This window comes from Vombatus ursinus, unplaced genomic scaffold (genome assembly GCF_900497805.2).
Source record: "Vombatus ursinus unplaced genomic scaffold, bare-nosed wombat genome assembly UNPS02014799.1, whole genome shotgun sequence".
NCBI classification, from domain to species: domain Eukaryota; kingdom Metazoa; phylum Chordata; class Mammalia; order Diprotodontia; family Vombatidae; genus Vombatus; species Vombatus ursinus.
Window position 1 is genome coordinate 46,778,474 of NW_020954577.1, and position 18,254 is coordinate 46,796,727.

The 18,254-nt window shown below is 43.8% G+C and overlaps 1 protein-coding gene across 2 annotated transcripts in view; it reads right to left on the minus strand.

Moving 5' to 3' along the window:
* Positions 1-2,566: 2,566 nt before the first annotated feature.
* Positions 2,567-18,254, minus strand: part of LOC114050640 (ectonucleoside triphosphate diphosphohydrolase 3-like) — a 33,226-nt gene continuing 17,538 nt past the window's right edge. For both annotated transcript variants that reach the window (XM_027872476.1, XM_027872475.1), the window contains 6 exons: positions 14,964-15,123; positions 13,726-13,959; positions 9,254-9,526; positions 8,997-9,107; positions 7,255-7,389; positions 2,567-4,001 (listed from right to left, as the gene is read on the minus strand). In XM_027872476.1, coding sequence (XP_027728277.1) covers positions 3,810-4,001; positions 7,255-7,389; positions 8,997-9,107; positions 9,254-9,526; positions 13,726-13,959; positions 14,964-15,123 — 1,105 coding nt within the window. In that variant the 3' untranslated portion in view covers positions 2,567-3,809. The remainder of the gene's footprint in view (positions 4,002-7,254; positions 7,390-8,996; positions 9,108-9,253; positions 9,527-13,725; positions 13,960-14,963; positions 15,124-18,254) is intronic.

An 18,254-nucleotide genomic window follows, 5' to 3' on the forward strand; every position in this document is an offset into this window, starting at 1 on the left:
CTTCCAGGTCCGTGAGACTTGCCCAGGTAATCTGCTGTCTCAGTCTGGTTGGTTCTAGCCTTGACAGGATGCTCTGAGTTCAAATCCCACCTCAGACGCTCACTTAGCTATGGGACTGTGGGCAAGTCACTCAATTTCTCTGGGCCTCAGTTTCCTCATCTGTAAAATGGAGATAATATTTAGTACCTACTTCCTAGGGTTGTTGTGAGGATTATATTAGATAATATACGTAAAATACTTTGCAAACCTTTCTATAAATGCTGGTCATTATGAGATGAGACGTTAGGTGGCGCCATAGTGCACAAAGCGCTAGGGCTGGAGTCAGGAAGACTCATCTGAGCTCAAATCTGGCCTCAGACACTTACTAGCTGTGTGACCCTGGGCAAGTCACTTCACCCTATTTGCCTCAGTTTCCTCATCTGTAAAATGAGCTAGAGGAGGAAATGTCCAACCACTCCAGTATCTTTACCAAGAAAATCTCAAATGAGGTCACAGAGAGTCAGACATGACTGAAACAACTCAATAATAATAATTATGTGATTACTGGCAGATGATTCCTAAATCTATGTAAATATAATTAAAATAAGATAAAGCCTATGAAACATTTTGCAAACCTTGAAGTGCTCCATAAATGCCCGCAGTTATTATTATTCATGCATACCTCCTTTTGATCCCAGGCCCCCGAGATCTCTCTCTGTAGATCGCTCTGAAGTGAGGACACTGTTTATGAAGCAGCCTTTTCAGAGGGCTCCCCTGCTCTGGACGGGGTTGTGAAAAGAAAGTCAGATGGCCCCGGGTTTGAATCTTGACTCTGGCACTTATTAGCTTTGTGACTCAGGGTAAAGAACAGAATTTTAGTTAGGTGGGACCTCGCAATCCTTTCATATAGATAGTCCCTTGCCGCAGATTTAATGATCTGTGCCACATTCCTAATGAGTAGTCATCTGGCCTCTGCTTGAAGACATCCGAGGAAGTCAAAGCAGCACGCATTTATTAAACGCTTAGTGCATACCGGTCACTATGCTAAGGTGCTAGAACCAGCTGTTTGCCAAGAGAGCCCCTTCCATTTGTGAATCACTCTGATTGTTGGAGTTTCAAAGGACGCGCAGCCTAGCTCTCCCTCCCTCCACTCCCCAGCTTCTCTCCTCTAAACATCCGAAGCTCCTTCAGCCTTTCTTTATACGGACTCCAGTCACTTCGACATCCTCTTTGCCTTTATCTTGGACTCTCTGTGGTCACTTACCATCCGAGCCTCAGTTTCTTCATCTATAAAATGAAGATAATAATCATAGCACCTCCCTCAATAGGCTGCTGAGGAGCAGAAGCTGTTACTACTGGAAGGTGCTTTGCAGACCTGGAAGGTTAGCAGCAGCCAGAACGTGGAAGATCTTTAGTAGGAGACCAGGAGCTTCTCTTGGGTCAACTGAGCCATCCCAGACCTCAAGGCTCTCAGTGCAAAGCACACAGACCGAGAGAAACATAGGGGTGCTTAAATTTCATCGAGGAGATTTCCTAAGCAGCGCCTCTCTGGGTGAGAGAAGGAAACTGTGCCCCTGGAGCAGCAGGGGATTATGGCCACAATATGGGGGTATAGGGGAGTTGGATTTTGCAATCCATTATCAATCAATCAGTAACTATTTATTAAGCACCTCTTATGTGCATGGCACTGTGCTATCGCTGTGAATATACCATTTAGATGGTGTCAGCTACCAATCAGATGGTTTAGGTATGATGGGAAGGGGGGGGTGCCACGTCGCCTGTTTAGCAGATCTGTTTTTTTTTTTCATCTATAAATTCTTTAAGTTTTATAAAAATTACTTTTAAAATTTCTCAAATAACATCTTGGAAACGTCAGGAAAAAATTATACATGTTAACAAATGTATACATTTCCAACTAGGGAAAAATTATCATCCTTTATTTCATACATTGAATACTATATTAAACAGTTTTAAATCACTTAATTTTTGAAACTATTAGTAATTTAGTAAGAAACAGTCCTGTTTTGGAATCTCTCCACTTTGCCCTGCATTCAAACATTATGGCAGTTTCCCACACCTCTGGACTAAGAGGTCTACACATTCCAAAGTCTAGGGCCATGGCCCATAGACTTGGGAAAGAAATTGATGATTGAGCTATGAAATAAGGGTTTTCATTCAGCTTCTATTTTTAAAGGCATCGAGCCTGCCTATGGGAATGGTGAAAAATCCAATTCATTCAAATCCAAAAAGCATTTATTAAGCACCTAATATTTGATAGGCACTGGGGATATAAAGAAGATTTTCTTAAAAACCCATCCCAGCCCTCAAGGTGCTTCTATTCTACCAGGGCAGGCTATACTGGACGACTGTCAAATGCCTTCTGGCTCTAAATCTACATTCTATCTACATTTCCAACTATTTATTGAAGGGCAGTTAGGTGGCACAGTGGATAGAGCAGCGGCCCTGGATTCAGGAGGACCTGAGTTCAAATCCGACCTCAGACCCATAATACTTACTAGCTGTGTGACCCTGGGCAAGTCACTTAACCCCATTGCCTAGACAAAATAAAAAAAAAACCCACCAAAAAACAACTATTAATTGGAAAACAGCCCAACGCAAAAGGCCAACTCCAGGAATGGTTGGGTATCCGATGATTCTATGCCACATTAACGTGTCAGGTGTAAAAACTACTGGAGGGAGAGATGGAATGGAGGAGGGGGTGTATTCCGATACTAGTGAGGAGACTGGAATCAGGGCATGGGGTATTCTAAGTGGGCAGAAGAGTGCTGCACAGGGTGATACCATTTCTACAACAGCTGGCTACTTACTGTACAACTCACTGCGAAGGCGTAAGCCTCTGTTTTATATGGCTAGGGCAGGGGTCATGGGCAGGCTTCCCCTTCAGAGTCCCACTGAAGCAGTGATAACTGAGGCGACAATAAGCAGAGTGACATCCTGGGGACCAGCAGAGCAGACGTCAGGCCCAAAGTTTTGCCAGGAAGCCCTCCCCGGTCATGGGGTATTCGATCAAAGGAAGGCGCCCATTGAGAGCTGGTAATTAGAAGGACATCAAAGGAGCAGCTTGACTGATCAGAGGTCTTACAGGTCCTAACGAACATTGCAAAGTGCCGTGTTTTCAACAAAGAACAATCCAATTTAGCAAGCATTTATTAAGTGCCTCCTACGTGCCAGGCGCGCTATGCTTTCTGAGAATACCGCTCTACCCCTGGTACACTCTTCCACAGTCCTGCCAGCAAGGATGCTGCTTTCTTTCAAATTCATTAGTCATAGAGTATGTTTCTTGGGGAGGCAAGATGGAAGATGATCCCTGGGGTATGGTTTCTACGCTCGTGTTTATTTTAAAGCTAGCGGCCCTTCATCCCAGGGGACTTCCGCGAGGTCTGACCGTGAATGTTCGCAGAATCATAGGATTGTCTGTTTGGAGCTCAAAGGGACCTTCAAGGTCATCTAGTCTAATCCTCATATTTTCAAGGTGAGGTAACTGAGACCAGATTGGGGAAGAGGACTTTCCCAAGGTCATACAGGTTCTAAGCCGTGGAACCAAGATCCATTGCCATCCAGGTTTTCTGACCGCCGTCCAACTCTGCTTGCTCCTCTTCTCAGTGGGTCGTTGGAGGAGTGGGTTGCCACCATCACTGCAGGCGGGTAGAAAAGGTCGCAGCTCAGAGCCCTCTGGGAGGGGACCCTCCTTGGACCCCGCTGCCTGCTTCGTTTTTCCATGCTGAGCTTTGCCTTGCCTGCTCTTGAATGCTTTCCTCCCTGGCTCACTCAGCATCGAAGCCAGGATCCATGACACGCTGGGAGCTCATCTACGGCTTGGACACCATGCACAGGTAGATGAGGAAAACCAGGCAGAGCAGGGCCACCCCGGCAAAGAAGACCATCATCCCCGTGAACACCGGCGGCTTCATGGGCAGCTGGGTGAGGGGGCTCTCGGCCGGAATCATGTTGGTGAGGTTCAGCATGTAGCCCAGAGACCAGGCAATGCTGCTATTCTCCACCTGTGGGGGGCAAAGGGGAGGGTTCACATGTAGGCGGTGGAGAGGTGGAGAGGCCAGAAGTGCAAATAATATGCCTGGGACATGACTGTGCTGTGTAGAGGCACAGAGATGGTTAGGAGAGATTTGAGTTCAAATCCTACCTCTGAAATCTCAAATATCTCAAATTTGATCATATTTATAAAGCACTTAGCACAGTGCCTGGCACAGACTAGGCACTTAATAAATACTTATTCTCTTCCTAGCAAGTCACTTCACCTTTCTAGGCCTTTTTATTCTCATTTTTAAATTGGTAATTAATAATAATAATAGCATCTGCTATACCCACCTCCCAGGATAGAGCTCTACCACCAAGCCTTCTCCCCAACCCCATTACTTTCTTTCATAGATTTAGAGCTGGAGGGGACCTTAGAGGCTGAATCCAAATCAAATCTAGCCTCAGACACTTATTAGTTGTGTGACCTTGGGCAAGTCATTTAACCTCTCTCTGCAGTGCTACTCTGGGATCCTGTGACATGCATGTACGTGTCACGCCAATCATTTGGGCACCACAGCTTATGGAGGAGCCAGTGCCCATGACGGGAGACATCATCTGTCCAAGCTGGGTTTGAAGGTGTAAATACTTTATAGAGAAAACTACAGGAAACTCAATGCGATTTCTACAGGGCTGGAGAATGGAAAAGATGGAGGGAGAAAGACTGGGGATAGTGCAGGGGTTGTGGAATAGAGAAAAGATTTGGCATTGGAGGACTGGATCCTGGATCTGACACTTGCTGTGTGACCTTCACCTCTCTGAGACTCAGTTTGCTTTTCTGGCAAATGGGGGTGTGTTGAACTAGATGGGCTTTGAGATTCCTTCCAGCTCTAGAACCTTTAATCTTTGTCATTACAGTGGCTAATCTTGGATTCTCTTCCTTACTACTCCTTCACCCTTCTTTCCCTTACTCCCCACTTCTCTTACTCCCCTAATGTCTGGCATAATTCAACAAACAGACTAGTTTATGGGCCTTTCTGAGATAGGAATGACTCTCTCTGCCTTTTTCTCTGAAAGAGAAAAGTGGGGAAAGGGAAGAGGAGAAGGAGGGAGAGAAAAGAGAATGAATGAAAAGGAGAGAGAAAGAGAAAAAGAAAGAGAAGTAAAGAAAGAGAAAGTGAGAGAAAGGAAAAAGAAATAGATGGAAGGACAAAGAGAAAAAAGAAAAAAGGAAGGAGAGAGAAAGAGAAAAAAGAAAGAGAAGTAAAGAAAATGAAAGAGAAAGGAAAGAAAGAAAGAAAGAAGAAAAAATGAAGGAAGGAGAAGAGAATGAATGAAAAGGAGAAAGAAAAAAGCAAAGAAAGAGAAAGAAAGAGGGAAGGAGAAAGAAAAAAGACGAAAGAAAGAAGGAAGTAGGGAGAGAAGAAAATGAATGAAAAGAGAGAAAGAAAGGGAGGGAAAAAAGAAATAAAGAGAAAGGAGAAAAGTAGGAGAAAGATAGAAAGGGAGAAAGAGAAAGAAGAAGGAAGGAAAGAAGGATGGAAGCAGAAAGAAATTCACCAACTTTAGATACAACATAAAATTAATAACACCCTGTATAGTCTCCTCAGATGAAATCTGTTTCTACAATTCCCTAACAAAATCCATTCTGCCTTTCTTCCAGTGCACTGCAATAGTTACCAGCCTGATCCCATGGAAGATGAAAATGCTTCTGTCGTCTTAAACTCTTACTGTTGTTGGCAGGGGATAAGATGCCAATTATGCAGGTCATTATTCTTATTAAGTCAATTCCACATCTATTTCTATCATCCAGAATGAGATCACCCATGCAAGCCAGATAGAAGTCATAACTACATAATTTTATTAGATTCTTTAGGAAAAGAAGGCAGCCAGGGAAGAGCCCTCTCATCCCCTCATCTGGGCTTCTCATATTCCTAAAACAGAAATCTCTTCTCCTAGGAAACATGGCGCTAACTGAAGAAATTGACAGGATGAAACCTGAGCCAAGATTGGAGCCTCCTAGCATGAATGGCCATCCACTCTTCCAGATCAGGCAGGAGCATTCCAGAACACAAGCGTCGATTCTTTAGCGAAAGTCTTTTTTTTTTTTTTAATGGTTTTGCTATTTTATTTATTAAAGGTACAAAAATCTTTTTGGCTCTCACTGAAAGAACCTACTTTTTTTTTGCCTTTTTTTTCCCAGACAACTGGGGTTAAGTGACTTGCCCAGGGTCACACAGCTAGTGTCGAGTGTTTGCTGTGAGGCCGGATTTGAACTCTGGTCCTCCTGACTTCAGGGCCGGTGCTCTATCCACTGCGTCACCTAGCTACCCCAGAACCTACTTTCAATAATGATTGAATAGGCTTCCTTTTTAGAAATTTTTAATTATACAATAAAACAAGCATCTTCATAACATAGTACAATAAAAAAGATGATTGTATATGAAACTGCAAATCTGCTATGCACAACTTGCTAATTCTTTCAAATATACAATAAAATTATCACGTAAATTTCTTTTTTTTCTTTATTCTCTCCACACCCTGCTGCCCGAGAGATGGCTACCATTAGACACAAATATCTATATCAATATGAATAGCTATATCTATTATGTATGTTGAAAGTCTCCTAAAAGGAGACTTCTCAGCCTTTTTCGGTAACTTCGTGACTGTTCATGGTCAGGAAGCTCTTGTTCAGAGCTAGCCTAAGTCCCTCATGCTATCATTTTAGCCTATGATAAAGAAGGCAGAAGAGCTGGTCACTATCCTCTTTAAAGGCAGGGGGGATGTGTAGAGGACAGTAGGCACACTGAATTGAGACTCAGAGGACCTGGGGTCGCATTCCAGCTTAACTACTGTGGCTAGTAGCCATGTGACCCTAAGGTCATTTCTCTCGGGGACTCCGTTTCCTTATATCTATGAAATGAAAGGGGGTGGTACTTCCAAAGGCTCTTCCAGCTCTAAATCTAATACCTACCTGTTCATGACTAACATTACTAAATTGCTCAAAGACTTAGTTCCTTAACTCCCTTACTAGTTTTAGGCAACAACCCCTAGTCCATTTGAAAGTGTGGTCAGGGACATACTCAACTCTGATTTCTTTACTTTCCTCTACAGTCCACAGGAGCGCCATGTCATAGTCTGATAGGTCTGACAAATGTTGAATTTCATGAAAGTAAAATCCACCAACATGCCAGTTTCTAAATGCCTTTCATGTTAATGCATTTACTTGGAGAGGGAAGAATAATAGGAGAGAAGAATCAGTAGCTTTTTTTTTTCACTTACTTCTTTTTTAAAATGTATGTTAGGCCAAGTCTGTCTTGTAAATTTATAGCCATTTATTAGCAGATGATAGATATAGTGAGCGGAGAAGCAGTAGGACCGGGCATATACCTCATCAAACTTGGGCACCAGACGCAGCTGGAAAATAGATTTAAAAAAAACACACAACATAAAAATGTGGCACAGGCATGCCACACACACATTTTCTGGATGCATGCATCCAGAACACGGGTGACTAAGGATAGAGATAGTAAAAGGCACCTAGATTTATCCCCAGGATAAAGGTGACAAAACACAGGTTTAAGCTATAAAACAGGCAGTTCTCCAAATAAGACATAAGAACGTTAGTAATCCCTTGAAAAAATATACACAAACACTAATAATCAAAGAGACGCAAACTGAAACAACTTTCCATCTAGTACTCATCAAAAATTAGCAAAAATAACAAAAAGCCAAGAACTCAATGCTGGAAAGGCTGTGGAAAAACAAACTCATTCATTATTGGTGGAATTGCAACATGTAGGAACTTTTTTGGAAAGCAATGTAGCAATACACAGTAAAAGCTCTAAAAATAATTACATCCTCAGATCCTATAATGCTGTTGTTGGGAAAACACTTTGAAAGTATTATCAAAACCACCACCAGCAAAAACCTGAAAGTTCAGCGATTTTCTGACTTCCTCACTGGAGGTCTTCAAGCATGGGATAGATGACTATTTGGTTGGGTAAGCTGGAGGATGGATTCTTGCTTAGTTCTGGGTTGGATAAGAAGGTCTGTAACATCCCTTTCAACTCTGAGATTCTGTGCTCTGTGAGCAAAAAATTAGAAGCAACCTAAACGCCCTATAATGGGAGAGTAAATAAATTATACTATATTCGTGTAATATATAATGCAATTAAAATGGATGAGTATAAGAAAGACAAAGACACATGGAAGAACATTTATGAAATACTACAAAACAAACAAAAAAAAGAGCAACTTTGAAAGAACAATAGATGGGGCTAAGCCACCAACATGGAAACTTATAACATATCATATTAATCACTTGGTATACAAAGATGGCAGGAAAGTATATGGCTCTATCGAACACCAACAACAGAAAAGAACAATAGACACTCACTGTGACCATATAAGAGAAAAAGTACACAAGAAAGAATGGAAGAATCCTGATGGACACCTAGAGGGCCTGATTGAAAAGTTCTCACAGAGGCAGCTAGGTGGTGCAATGGTTAGAACACAGGTCTTGGAGTCAGGAGGACCTGAGTTCAAATCCACCTCGGACACATAACACTAGTTGTGTGACTCTGGGTGAGCCACTTAACCCCAATTGCCTTTAAAAAAAAAAAACACACAGACCAAAAAGAAAGAAAAGTTCTCAGAACAGTCTATATATCGAAATTCATTTATCTAAGTATAAATAATTGCAAAGCAAATTTAATTGGGCTTTCTGATATTTGATATTTGGTGATTTAGGCAATCACTAAAGAAATAATCACTGCATCCATACAAGCAGATCGCCACCTTTCAAACTCAAGGTGCGTCTGTCAACACGTATTGATTAGGCATCCGCTATCTGCAGGCACTGTGCCAAGCACTGGGGGTACAAAGAAAGATCAAAAGACCAAAACCAAAAACCAGTCCCCGCTCTCAAGGAGCTCACAGTCTACGGGGGAAGACAGCAGGCACACAATGATGTACAAACAAGATTCTTGCAAGGCCTTCCATACCTCAGAAGCCCCACTGACCTGACTCCAGCTCTGCAAACAGAAATCCCACGTGCTTGAGTTAAAGGCGTCCAAAGGAGAGCTCCCCGTGAGGTTCAAAGCGTTGGCGGTATAGTAGAATCCAGAAAAAGCCTGCAAATCCAGCCACACAAAAGCAACATTACTGGACAAAAAAAGAGGGGGAAGGAGTAGACGGAGCATCGGTGGGGGCAGGACAAAGGGTTGACAAATACATATTTTTTTTAAAACATTAAATCTTCTGTGGGTTTCGATCTTACCACAAACGTCCCTTTAACCTTTGGCTGATAGACCCCATCAAACGAACAGTCTTCCCGGTCGTGACAAACTTGAAAGTCGAACAGGGAATAGACCTTTTCTCTGCACAAAGTGGGGTCCCCAGTCCCTTCCAGGGCAATTTTGTATCCTGGGTCGTAGCTGGCTGGCCTTAACTCTTCTGTACACAGACTTCCAAATATGTGTTCCATTGTTAAAGTGGTTACATAATCCCGAGGATAGCAGGGGTTGACCAGCTTGCCTTTGTGTGTTGAATTCTATAGATTGAAATGATGAGGTATAAGTCATAATTCTCTGATTAAAAATTATATTCTGGAAATGGTATAAAATTCTCCCAAACACTGTACCTACATTACCCTAAAGCAATCCTCAGGTCGCTGTAAAATAATAATAATAGCAACAACAACAATAACTCCATGTACATAGCGCTTTAATGTTTGCAAAGCAATTTACAAATATTATCTCATTTGATCCTCACTAGTGAGGTAAGGGCTATATTATCCTCATTTTACAGATGAAAACACTGAGGCTGAGAGGGTAAGTGATTTGCCCAGAGTCACACAGCTAGTAATTATCTTGAGTCAAGATTTAAACACTGACTCCAAGTCCAGAGTTCTATCCACTGTGAGCCTCAGCTACCTCGAAACACAAGTATTCACCAAGATGATTTTATTATTTGTTTATTTTTGTTTGTTTGTTTGTTTTTGGCTAGGCAATGGGGTTAAGTGACTTGCCCAGGGTCACACAGCTAGTAGGTGTTATGTGTCTGAGGTCAGGTTTGAACTCAGGACCTCCTGACTCCAGGACTGAAGATGATTTTATTATTTAATAAATGTAGAGGAAACCATAGTGTAGTAAATAGAAGGCTGGTTTTAGAGTCAGAAAGACCTGAATTTACATCCTGACTCTGCTACATACTGTCACATCACTTAACCTCTTAGTCCTCAGGCCACTCTGGAAAGACTAAAGTTAGGAATTGCTAATCTGCACAAGTGAATGGCCTTTTGTTGTGTCTGACTCTTTGGGACTCCATTTGGGGTTTTCTTGGCAAAGATGCTGGAGTGGTTTGCCGTTTCCTTCTCCATCTCATCCTCTAGATGAGGAAACTCAGGCAAACAGGATTAAGTAACTTGCCCAGGGTCACATAGTAAGTGTCTGAGTCCAGATTTGAACTCAGGTCTTCTAGACTCCATGCCCAGTGCTCTATCCACTGTACCACCTAGCTACACCAAAGGGCTTTCTATCCCTGCACTACTAAAATCACAGGTTTGCACCAAAAAATAAATATAAATTAAATGATGTGATTGTACATGTAGCCTATTAGAGACCAGTTCTCATTCTAGGTAACTCTTAAAGTATAGTGGTGTTCCACCAAGAGAGTTTTCATGTGGTCTAGTTGAGGAGTGGAAGGATGGGCCATTTGGTATTTTCCACAGTTTAATTACAATGACCAAGTTTTGTCCCAGAGAAGAATTGAGAAAATGAACCTTTTTCCTTTCATTACAGAAGTGGGGGACTGTGGGTTTGGAATACAGCATACACTATTAGACATGGTTGATATGTTGGTTGGTGTTGCTCAAATGCTTCTCTCTCTCTTTTTCTTTCTTTCTTTCTTTCTTTCTTTCTTTCTTTCTTTCTTTCTTTCCCACTGTTCCAAGGAATGGCTTGCCAGGGGCAGGGAGAAGGGAGGGATATACAGAGTATTTTAAAAGGTATTAAAGCTTCAAACTGCACCAAGTATCAGAAGCACTACAGCTCAGAATAAGCTGAGGCTGGCAAGGAAAGCTAAGAACAGCAGTTTTAAAGCTTTACTGCTGAAAAGAGGGAGATCAAAGAAAGCAGAGGTTCCATCCAAGTTGGATGAGCCAAAGATAAGAAATGACAGAAAGGAAAGGTGGAAGCCTCAACTTTGCTCTCATTTTCTTTGTCAAGAAGATTGATCTCTGGACCAGAAAGGGCAGACTGAAAATGGCTAATAGGAGGTAGAACCCAACAGCCTAAGTGAGGAAATAATGAGGATATATCACTGTCCTAGGTGAGTTGAAGTGCCCAGGAACCACACCTCACTGACTGACCTGACATAGAGGATGGGTGAGTCTTAGTGAGCTTCCAAAGATCATGGAGAATGGGAGAGGCGCCACAGGACTGGAAAGAGGCAAAGATCCTGATTTTCAAAGAGGGAAAGAGAGTGGAATCTATAAATTATAAGCCTGTGAGTTTGACTTTGATTCCTAGCAGAACTGTAGAACAGATCATTAAAGGGATGAGTCATAGGAATCTAGAAATGAAAGTGATCACAAAAAGTCAGCCTGGCTTCCTAAGAATAGGTCATGCCAGACTGACCTCATTTCTTTTTCTGACAAGGTAGCCAGACTAATTGGACGGGGAATGTGGTAGCAATATACCTGGATCTTAGCTAAGTGTTTGACAAAAACTCTCATGCAATCCTTTCAGACATGATAGAGAGCTAGGGGCTAGAGACAATTGGATGACGATCTGATTGATTAACTGGACAAAAAGAGTAGTCATTGATGACTCAATGTCAACTTGGAAGGAAGCCTCTAATGGAGTGCCACAGGGTCTGTATTTGACCCTATATGCTTTCACATTTTTTAGATACATTCACTCAAAGTATAGACAAGAGGCTTATCAAGTCAGAGATGATACAAAGTTGTGAGGAACAGTCAACACGAGATGACAGTTGGGGTCCAAAAAGATCTCAGTGTGCAAGAACACTGAATTCAATGACTTAGTAGGAATCAATATAAAATTCTGCACCGTGTTGACTTCCCTCCTAGCTCAACTCTCTCTCTCTCTCTCTGTGTCTCTCTCTCTCTTTCTCTCTCTCCTTCTATCTCTCTCTCTTCTATCTCTCTCTCTCCTCTCTTTCTCTTTCTGTTTCTCTTTTTCGTTCTGTTTCTCTTTATTTCTCTTTCTGTTTCTCTCCATCTTTCTCTTTCTTTCTCTCTGTTTCTGTTTCTCTTTCTTTCTCTTTCTCTCTCCCCCTCTCTTCCTCCCTCCCCAGCCACCTTCCCATTCTGGAGAAACCTTTGCCCTGAGGCGCCAATCTCATGATTGGTGACCCTCTTATTGGGACCACCATTTCTAGAGGGGCTCCAGCATGTTTACATCACTCCCAACCTGACTCAAGTTATGCTTCATGAGTATTTTCCCCCTATTAGATTGTAAGCTCCTTGAGTACACAGACTGTCTTGTTTGCTTGTATTGGAATCCCCAGCACTTAGCACAGTGACTGGAAAGCCTGTCATATAATACATACTTAATAAATGCTCTATTATCTATCTATCTATTTATCCTCTATCTGTCTGTCTGTCTGTCTGTCTATAGTTGATTCAGATAATCAGCTTCACAAGTACAAGAATGGGGAAGATGTGGCTAACTTTTCATCTGAAAAAAAATCTGGGATGTTAATAGATGTCAAGATCAATATGCATCAACAGTTCACTAAGCCAGCACAAAAATGCTAATGTGACATTAGGCTGTATTGAGAGGCAGCATATCGAGGACTAGAGGGGCAAGGGGCCCCCAGCACTCTGCCCTGGCCAAGCGACATCTGGAGCATTGTGCTTAGTTCTGGGCTCCACATTTTAGGGAGGATAGTGACAGGCGGCAGACCAGCCAGAAGAGGGCAACCAGGAGGACAAAAAGCCTCCGTTTTGCCAGACAAGAACTGGATGAAGGAACGGGGGCTCTTTAGTTTGGGGAAGAGAAGCCTTAGAGGTGAAGGGTTGTCAAGTGGAAGAGAGATTAGATGACTCCAGGTCAGAACCAGCAGTAATGGCTAGAAATGGAAGATGAGCAGATTTCAGCTTTATGTGGCATGCTCTGGTCCATGGGGCGATGAGGGGCTGGTCCCAACTGAAGAGCAACAACCAAAAAACTCCTTCACTGTTGGATCTGCCCAACACAGGAGGAAGCAGTGGGCTTCCCCTCCCCGTACCGCAGGCTCTCAGGCAAAGGCTGGATGTACGGTACTGGCGGGATGGTATAGAAGGGAGTTCTGTACAGGTTCTGGTGCATGTAGAGGGATGCTATGGTCCTGTCCAGCTGTGGGATTCAGTGATTCCACACATACGCACTACTGGTCATTCAAATGATATTTATCAAGCCCTACTGTGTCAGGTAGAAACCCTCTCCCTGGAGGTCAATTAGTTTCTTAGCCAATACTGGTCAGGTTGTATGACTCCCCTAGGGTCACACAGCTAATAGGTGTCTGAGTCAAGATTAGAACCCAGACCTCCCTGACCTGAGTTGGCCCTCTGTTCATTTTACCACAGCCCCCTCTCACCTGATCATTATTTAAACCCAAGAGATGTGGGGTTTGTGTCTATGGTTTTATATATCAAGGCTTCATTTGTGACTAAACACAAATACATGAGGAAATCTTGGATACCGTCATGCCACCCCCCAAGGCCCCAACCACAGCTGTATTTACCTGGAAGAGCCTTGCAAGAAAGCGCTTCTCAGCTTCGTCTCGGCCATAGCATTGGAAGCTGTGGGTGTAGAGAGTGTAGGTGTAGCCGTAGAGGGACACCTGCACAGTGCTGTTGGCGCTGTGTCCAGCCTCCTCTTCGGGGACGAATGATATCTGGGCAGAGGCCCCGCCGAGGTCCAATGCCCCTGTAGTCTCCCCCCCATGAGGGGGGCTCCTCGTGTTCCATACATTCTTCTACATCATAAGAAAAGAAAAGGAAATATTTAACGCTGGTTTGTCTGAGGCTCTCCCAGTGAGCTCCTACACACAACACTCTGTGCCCCGGGGAAGCAGCCGGGTGCCAGACTCTACATCAGGAAACGTGTCTTTGGGGAAGGATTTTTCTTGGCACAGAGCAGGCATGTAACCATTATAGATATTCAGAGGAATAAGGTAGTGGGGAAGCCCAGTTTTAGAAGACTCTAATCTTAGGGTTCAAAGGGACCTCAGGGATCACCTAGTGACAGAACTATAGATTAGAGGTGGCAAAGACCTCAGAGGTCATCTAGTGCAACCCTCCCAATTTACAGGGGAGGAAACTGAGGCCCAGGGAGGTGCAGTATCTTGCCCAAGGGCCCATACTAAGTGTCAGAAGCAGGATTTGAACTCAGTTCTCCCACATCCTAGGGATCTTGCCACTACCCATTGCTACCTCCATATGGAGCCTCAGTGGAGGCCCCTAGTAAGTTTAAATTGTACGTGTCCAGTAAGGAGTCGGGACAAAACCAAGCATACAGTTTCATTCTTAATCCTTTTTAGGATAAGGGTAGGGAAGCTGAGAGTTGCTTTTTCACATTCCTAGCACTTAAAGCTGGGCTCTTTTTCTATAAGTTGGCAAAAAAGTGTCTCTCCATCCCACACCCAGCCCCAGTTTGGTTTTATGTTAGCAACAAATTATCTCCTCCACTGTAAGCCTATGTGATTGTCTTTTCAATGCAATCCAGCAAGCATTTACTAAACATCTGCTGCATGCAAAGAACCATGCTAGGCATGGAGGATACAAGAGAAAAATGAAGGCTGTCCTTCAGGAGTGTCTTTCCTGAGCAGTCACCTGAAGGACATTTTCCTGACTCCATATGCAAAGGGAATTCTACACAATGACTATGCCAGGTCAGCATGCATGGGTCCAGACTCAAGCTTGCCACCCCAGGGGACAGTAAATAGCAAGATGAAGAAACCACGCGGTTGTTTGCACACACCTCCAAGAAATTGCCCATTAAATAGTTGGCTGTAATCCATCCATACACCCCTTCCTCTTGCCCAGAAATGATTTCAGCACCCCTAAAATCAAAGGGCTGAGATTCGAAGTAGGTCTGAATGCTTGCAAGGACTTCTCGAGCTGCGGATTCGTTTTGCAACCTATGCAATGCACAGAACACAAAGAGCTGAGCAAGGGGAAAGACGGATTGTCCTCTTGGCTTCACTCCAGAGAACGCGACTGTCGCCCCTCATTGCCGCCGCCTCTGGGGAAAGATTCCTGCAGGAGCAGCTGTGGCATAGCACAGAAGTACCCCATGCAAGCCGAAGCCGCCCCGGGTAGCCCCCGAAGCGCCAGGATGGGGGAGGCGGCCACTGTGGGGTTGGGGAAAAGGGGTGGGGGGGGGGTCCTTGTTCTAGACCTGGGACTTCATCTGTTTGGAGGCTTCTCAGGGTGGTGATCCCCTCTACCAATGCAGATCTGTAACTTAGAGCCTTAGGGAGCTTCGTAGGGCACTGAGCCACGTGCCCAGGGTCACACAGCAAGATACTCCAGAGGCAGGTAAAAATAATTCCCTTTGCTACTGCATCCACCTGCACCCTCCCACCGCACAGCAAATCAGCCGATCAGATGGGAAGGTTTAGGAAGGGAAATAATAATAAGAATAATAACAGCTAAAATGTATATAGCACTTTAAGGGTCATATGATGATTATATATAGATAGGGATGTGTGCATATGGATATATATAGATGTGTGTCTGTATGTATATGTAGGCATGTGTATACATAAATGTGTGGATATAGAGATATGTGTACTTATGTCTGTATGTGCACGTATAGATATAGATAGGTATTTGTGTATAAAGATGTATATGTATATGTAGATATATGTATGTGTAGAAATGTGTGCTCGCATCATAGATACGTATATTATAAACACAGATATGCATGTGAATATGTAGGTATAGGTGGATATAGGTGTATACAATGTATACATGTGTATGTGTGTATACAATGTGTGCATGTATGTGTATATATGTAATCTCGCTTGATTCTCACAATAATCTTGTGAGGCAGATGCTATGATTATCCCCATTTTACAGAAAAGGAAACTGAGGTTGAGAAGGGCAGAATGTCTAAGAGTCTGAAGCAAAATTTGAACTCGGGTCTTCCTGACTCCAGTCCAGGACTCTATCCAGAGAAAGCCTTGCCGCCTATAAAAGAACTGGGGAGGCAGGGACTCCAGGGTGCAGCCATGGCCTCAAAGCCTTTCCATTCAGGGGTAAAGCCTTTTGCCTGCCTGTGTGGGGGCAGGTAAACGGAAGGGGGCTCTTTTCTCTGTTCTTCCTGTTGCATCCTCTGGGGGGGGCAGCATCCTCCTTGTTAACAAAGAAGTCCTTTTAGCATCTGGGGTCACAGACAGATCTAGAAGGGACCTACTCCGAGCCCCTAATTTTACAGATTCGGAAACTGAGGCCTGGAGAGGTATATTCACAGGTTGATCTAGATTTAGAGCAGGAAGGGAGATCAGAGGTCGTCTAGCCCCACCCCCTCATCTTACAGAAGAGGAAACTGAGGTCCACAGAGTTTAAGTGCCTTGTCAGTATTTGAACCCAGCTCCTCTGACTCAAAGGCACCCATTACCCTTTCCACCAGGCCAAAGGCAGTGCCATTGTACTGGCATTGTCAAACCCTATTATTTCTGCCTTCATAACATCTCTGGAAAGCGCCCCCTTCTCTCCCCACCACTGCAATCCCCACACCACCACCCAACTTGCCCCTGCAGGCCTGAGCATTGCAGTAGCTGCTGATACTTCCAGTCCCTCCCCACTCCAGTCCATCCTCCACTCAGCTGCTAAAGTGATTTTCTCAAGTGCCCGTCTGATCAGTCACCCCCTCCCTTATGGTCCCCTTTGATTTGGTCCTGCTTCCTACCCTGGGTCAATGCTTGCTGACTGAATGGGTGAGGCGGAGGAGGAAAGGCCATTCTGCTAGGGGCATGCTGGCTTTCCTCTGAGAATGTCCTGCTACCACCAATTTTAAAAACACCCAAATCACTATCTTCCCAGTTCCCATCATAACCAAACATCCAGTTTCATCTTATTTTCTGCCTGTGATTTTGCTGGGACCCCCTCATTAAAGCATTTTATAATTATTTCCTCTTCCCCTTAGAAACAAATTAAATTCTGATGCCTCATAGGAAAAAAAATTGTTATAAAATAATTCATATTTAATTTTCTGAAGTGAGCCTTTTCCCAAATAGTAAACCCTCTTAGGTGTTTGCTTCTGTGAGTAACATCAACAGTTTCTTACTGGAGGGGAAAGGGGGGAAGCCAAGGGGATTTTTTGGAGCAATCATAGGGTAGGGCTAGAGAGTGGACAGGTGACGTCATTAATCGAGGAAGCTCTGGGACAGGGAAAGGTGTTATTACTCTGGGCATGTCAGCATCTTCTCTGGAACTCACAGGCTTAGAGATTTCTCTAGACCAGTGGTGACAAACTGAAGTAAAAATGAGGGCTTCATGTTGACTCAGAAAACCACACACTAACATTATCTATGTTGTACTGCATTTTATTTAATCTGTTGTAAACATTTCCCATTTATATGCTAATCTGGTTTGACACCTCTGCCTGGAGACAAATGACTTGGCTAGGGTCACACAGCCAGTGTGTGTATCAGGCCTGGAACTTGAACCCAGGTCTTCTTGGCTTCAAGAACAGATTCCTATCCACACTACCACAATGTCTCTTTGGAGCCATCATACTGGGGGAAATTATGGAGTAAAAAATGTCCATGTCGTTTGGGTTAAAGCAAATCCAGTCTGACATTGAATTGCATCTGGGGTTCCTCAAGCAAAGAGCTGAGACTTTGAATTCTCTCCCTACTCCAGCTGCTCATCTAAGGTAGCTGCAGAGAAACAAAGGCAGAAAACTGCAGGGAGGGATGCCTGATGAAGCTGGGAGAGTGACTCCCTCACTGGAAAGCCTAGATTTTCCGGAGAATCTAGAACGTGAGAGGGCATCAGAGAAGAATGAGCCTTTTTATCTTAGCACCGCAGACCTACACGCTCATAAATTCATGGATTTGGTGCCAGGGGAGACTTCAGAGACCACTAGTTCCGTTCCCCCATTTTGCAGGTGAAGAAACGTTGGCCCAGAGACGTTCGCGCCGTGTCCAAGGGACAGAATCTCATGGCTGATTTTGGATGTGACCCAAGGACTTGGGATTCCAGGTCTGATCCTCTTCCCGCTTTCCCGCCCCACTGAAGGAAGGAGTAGTTCTTGTTTCTG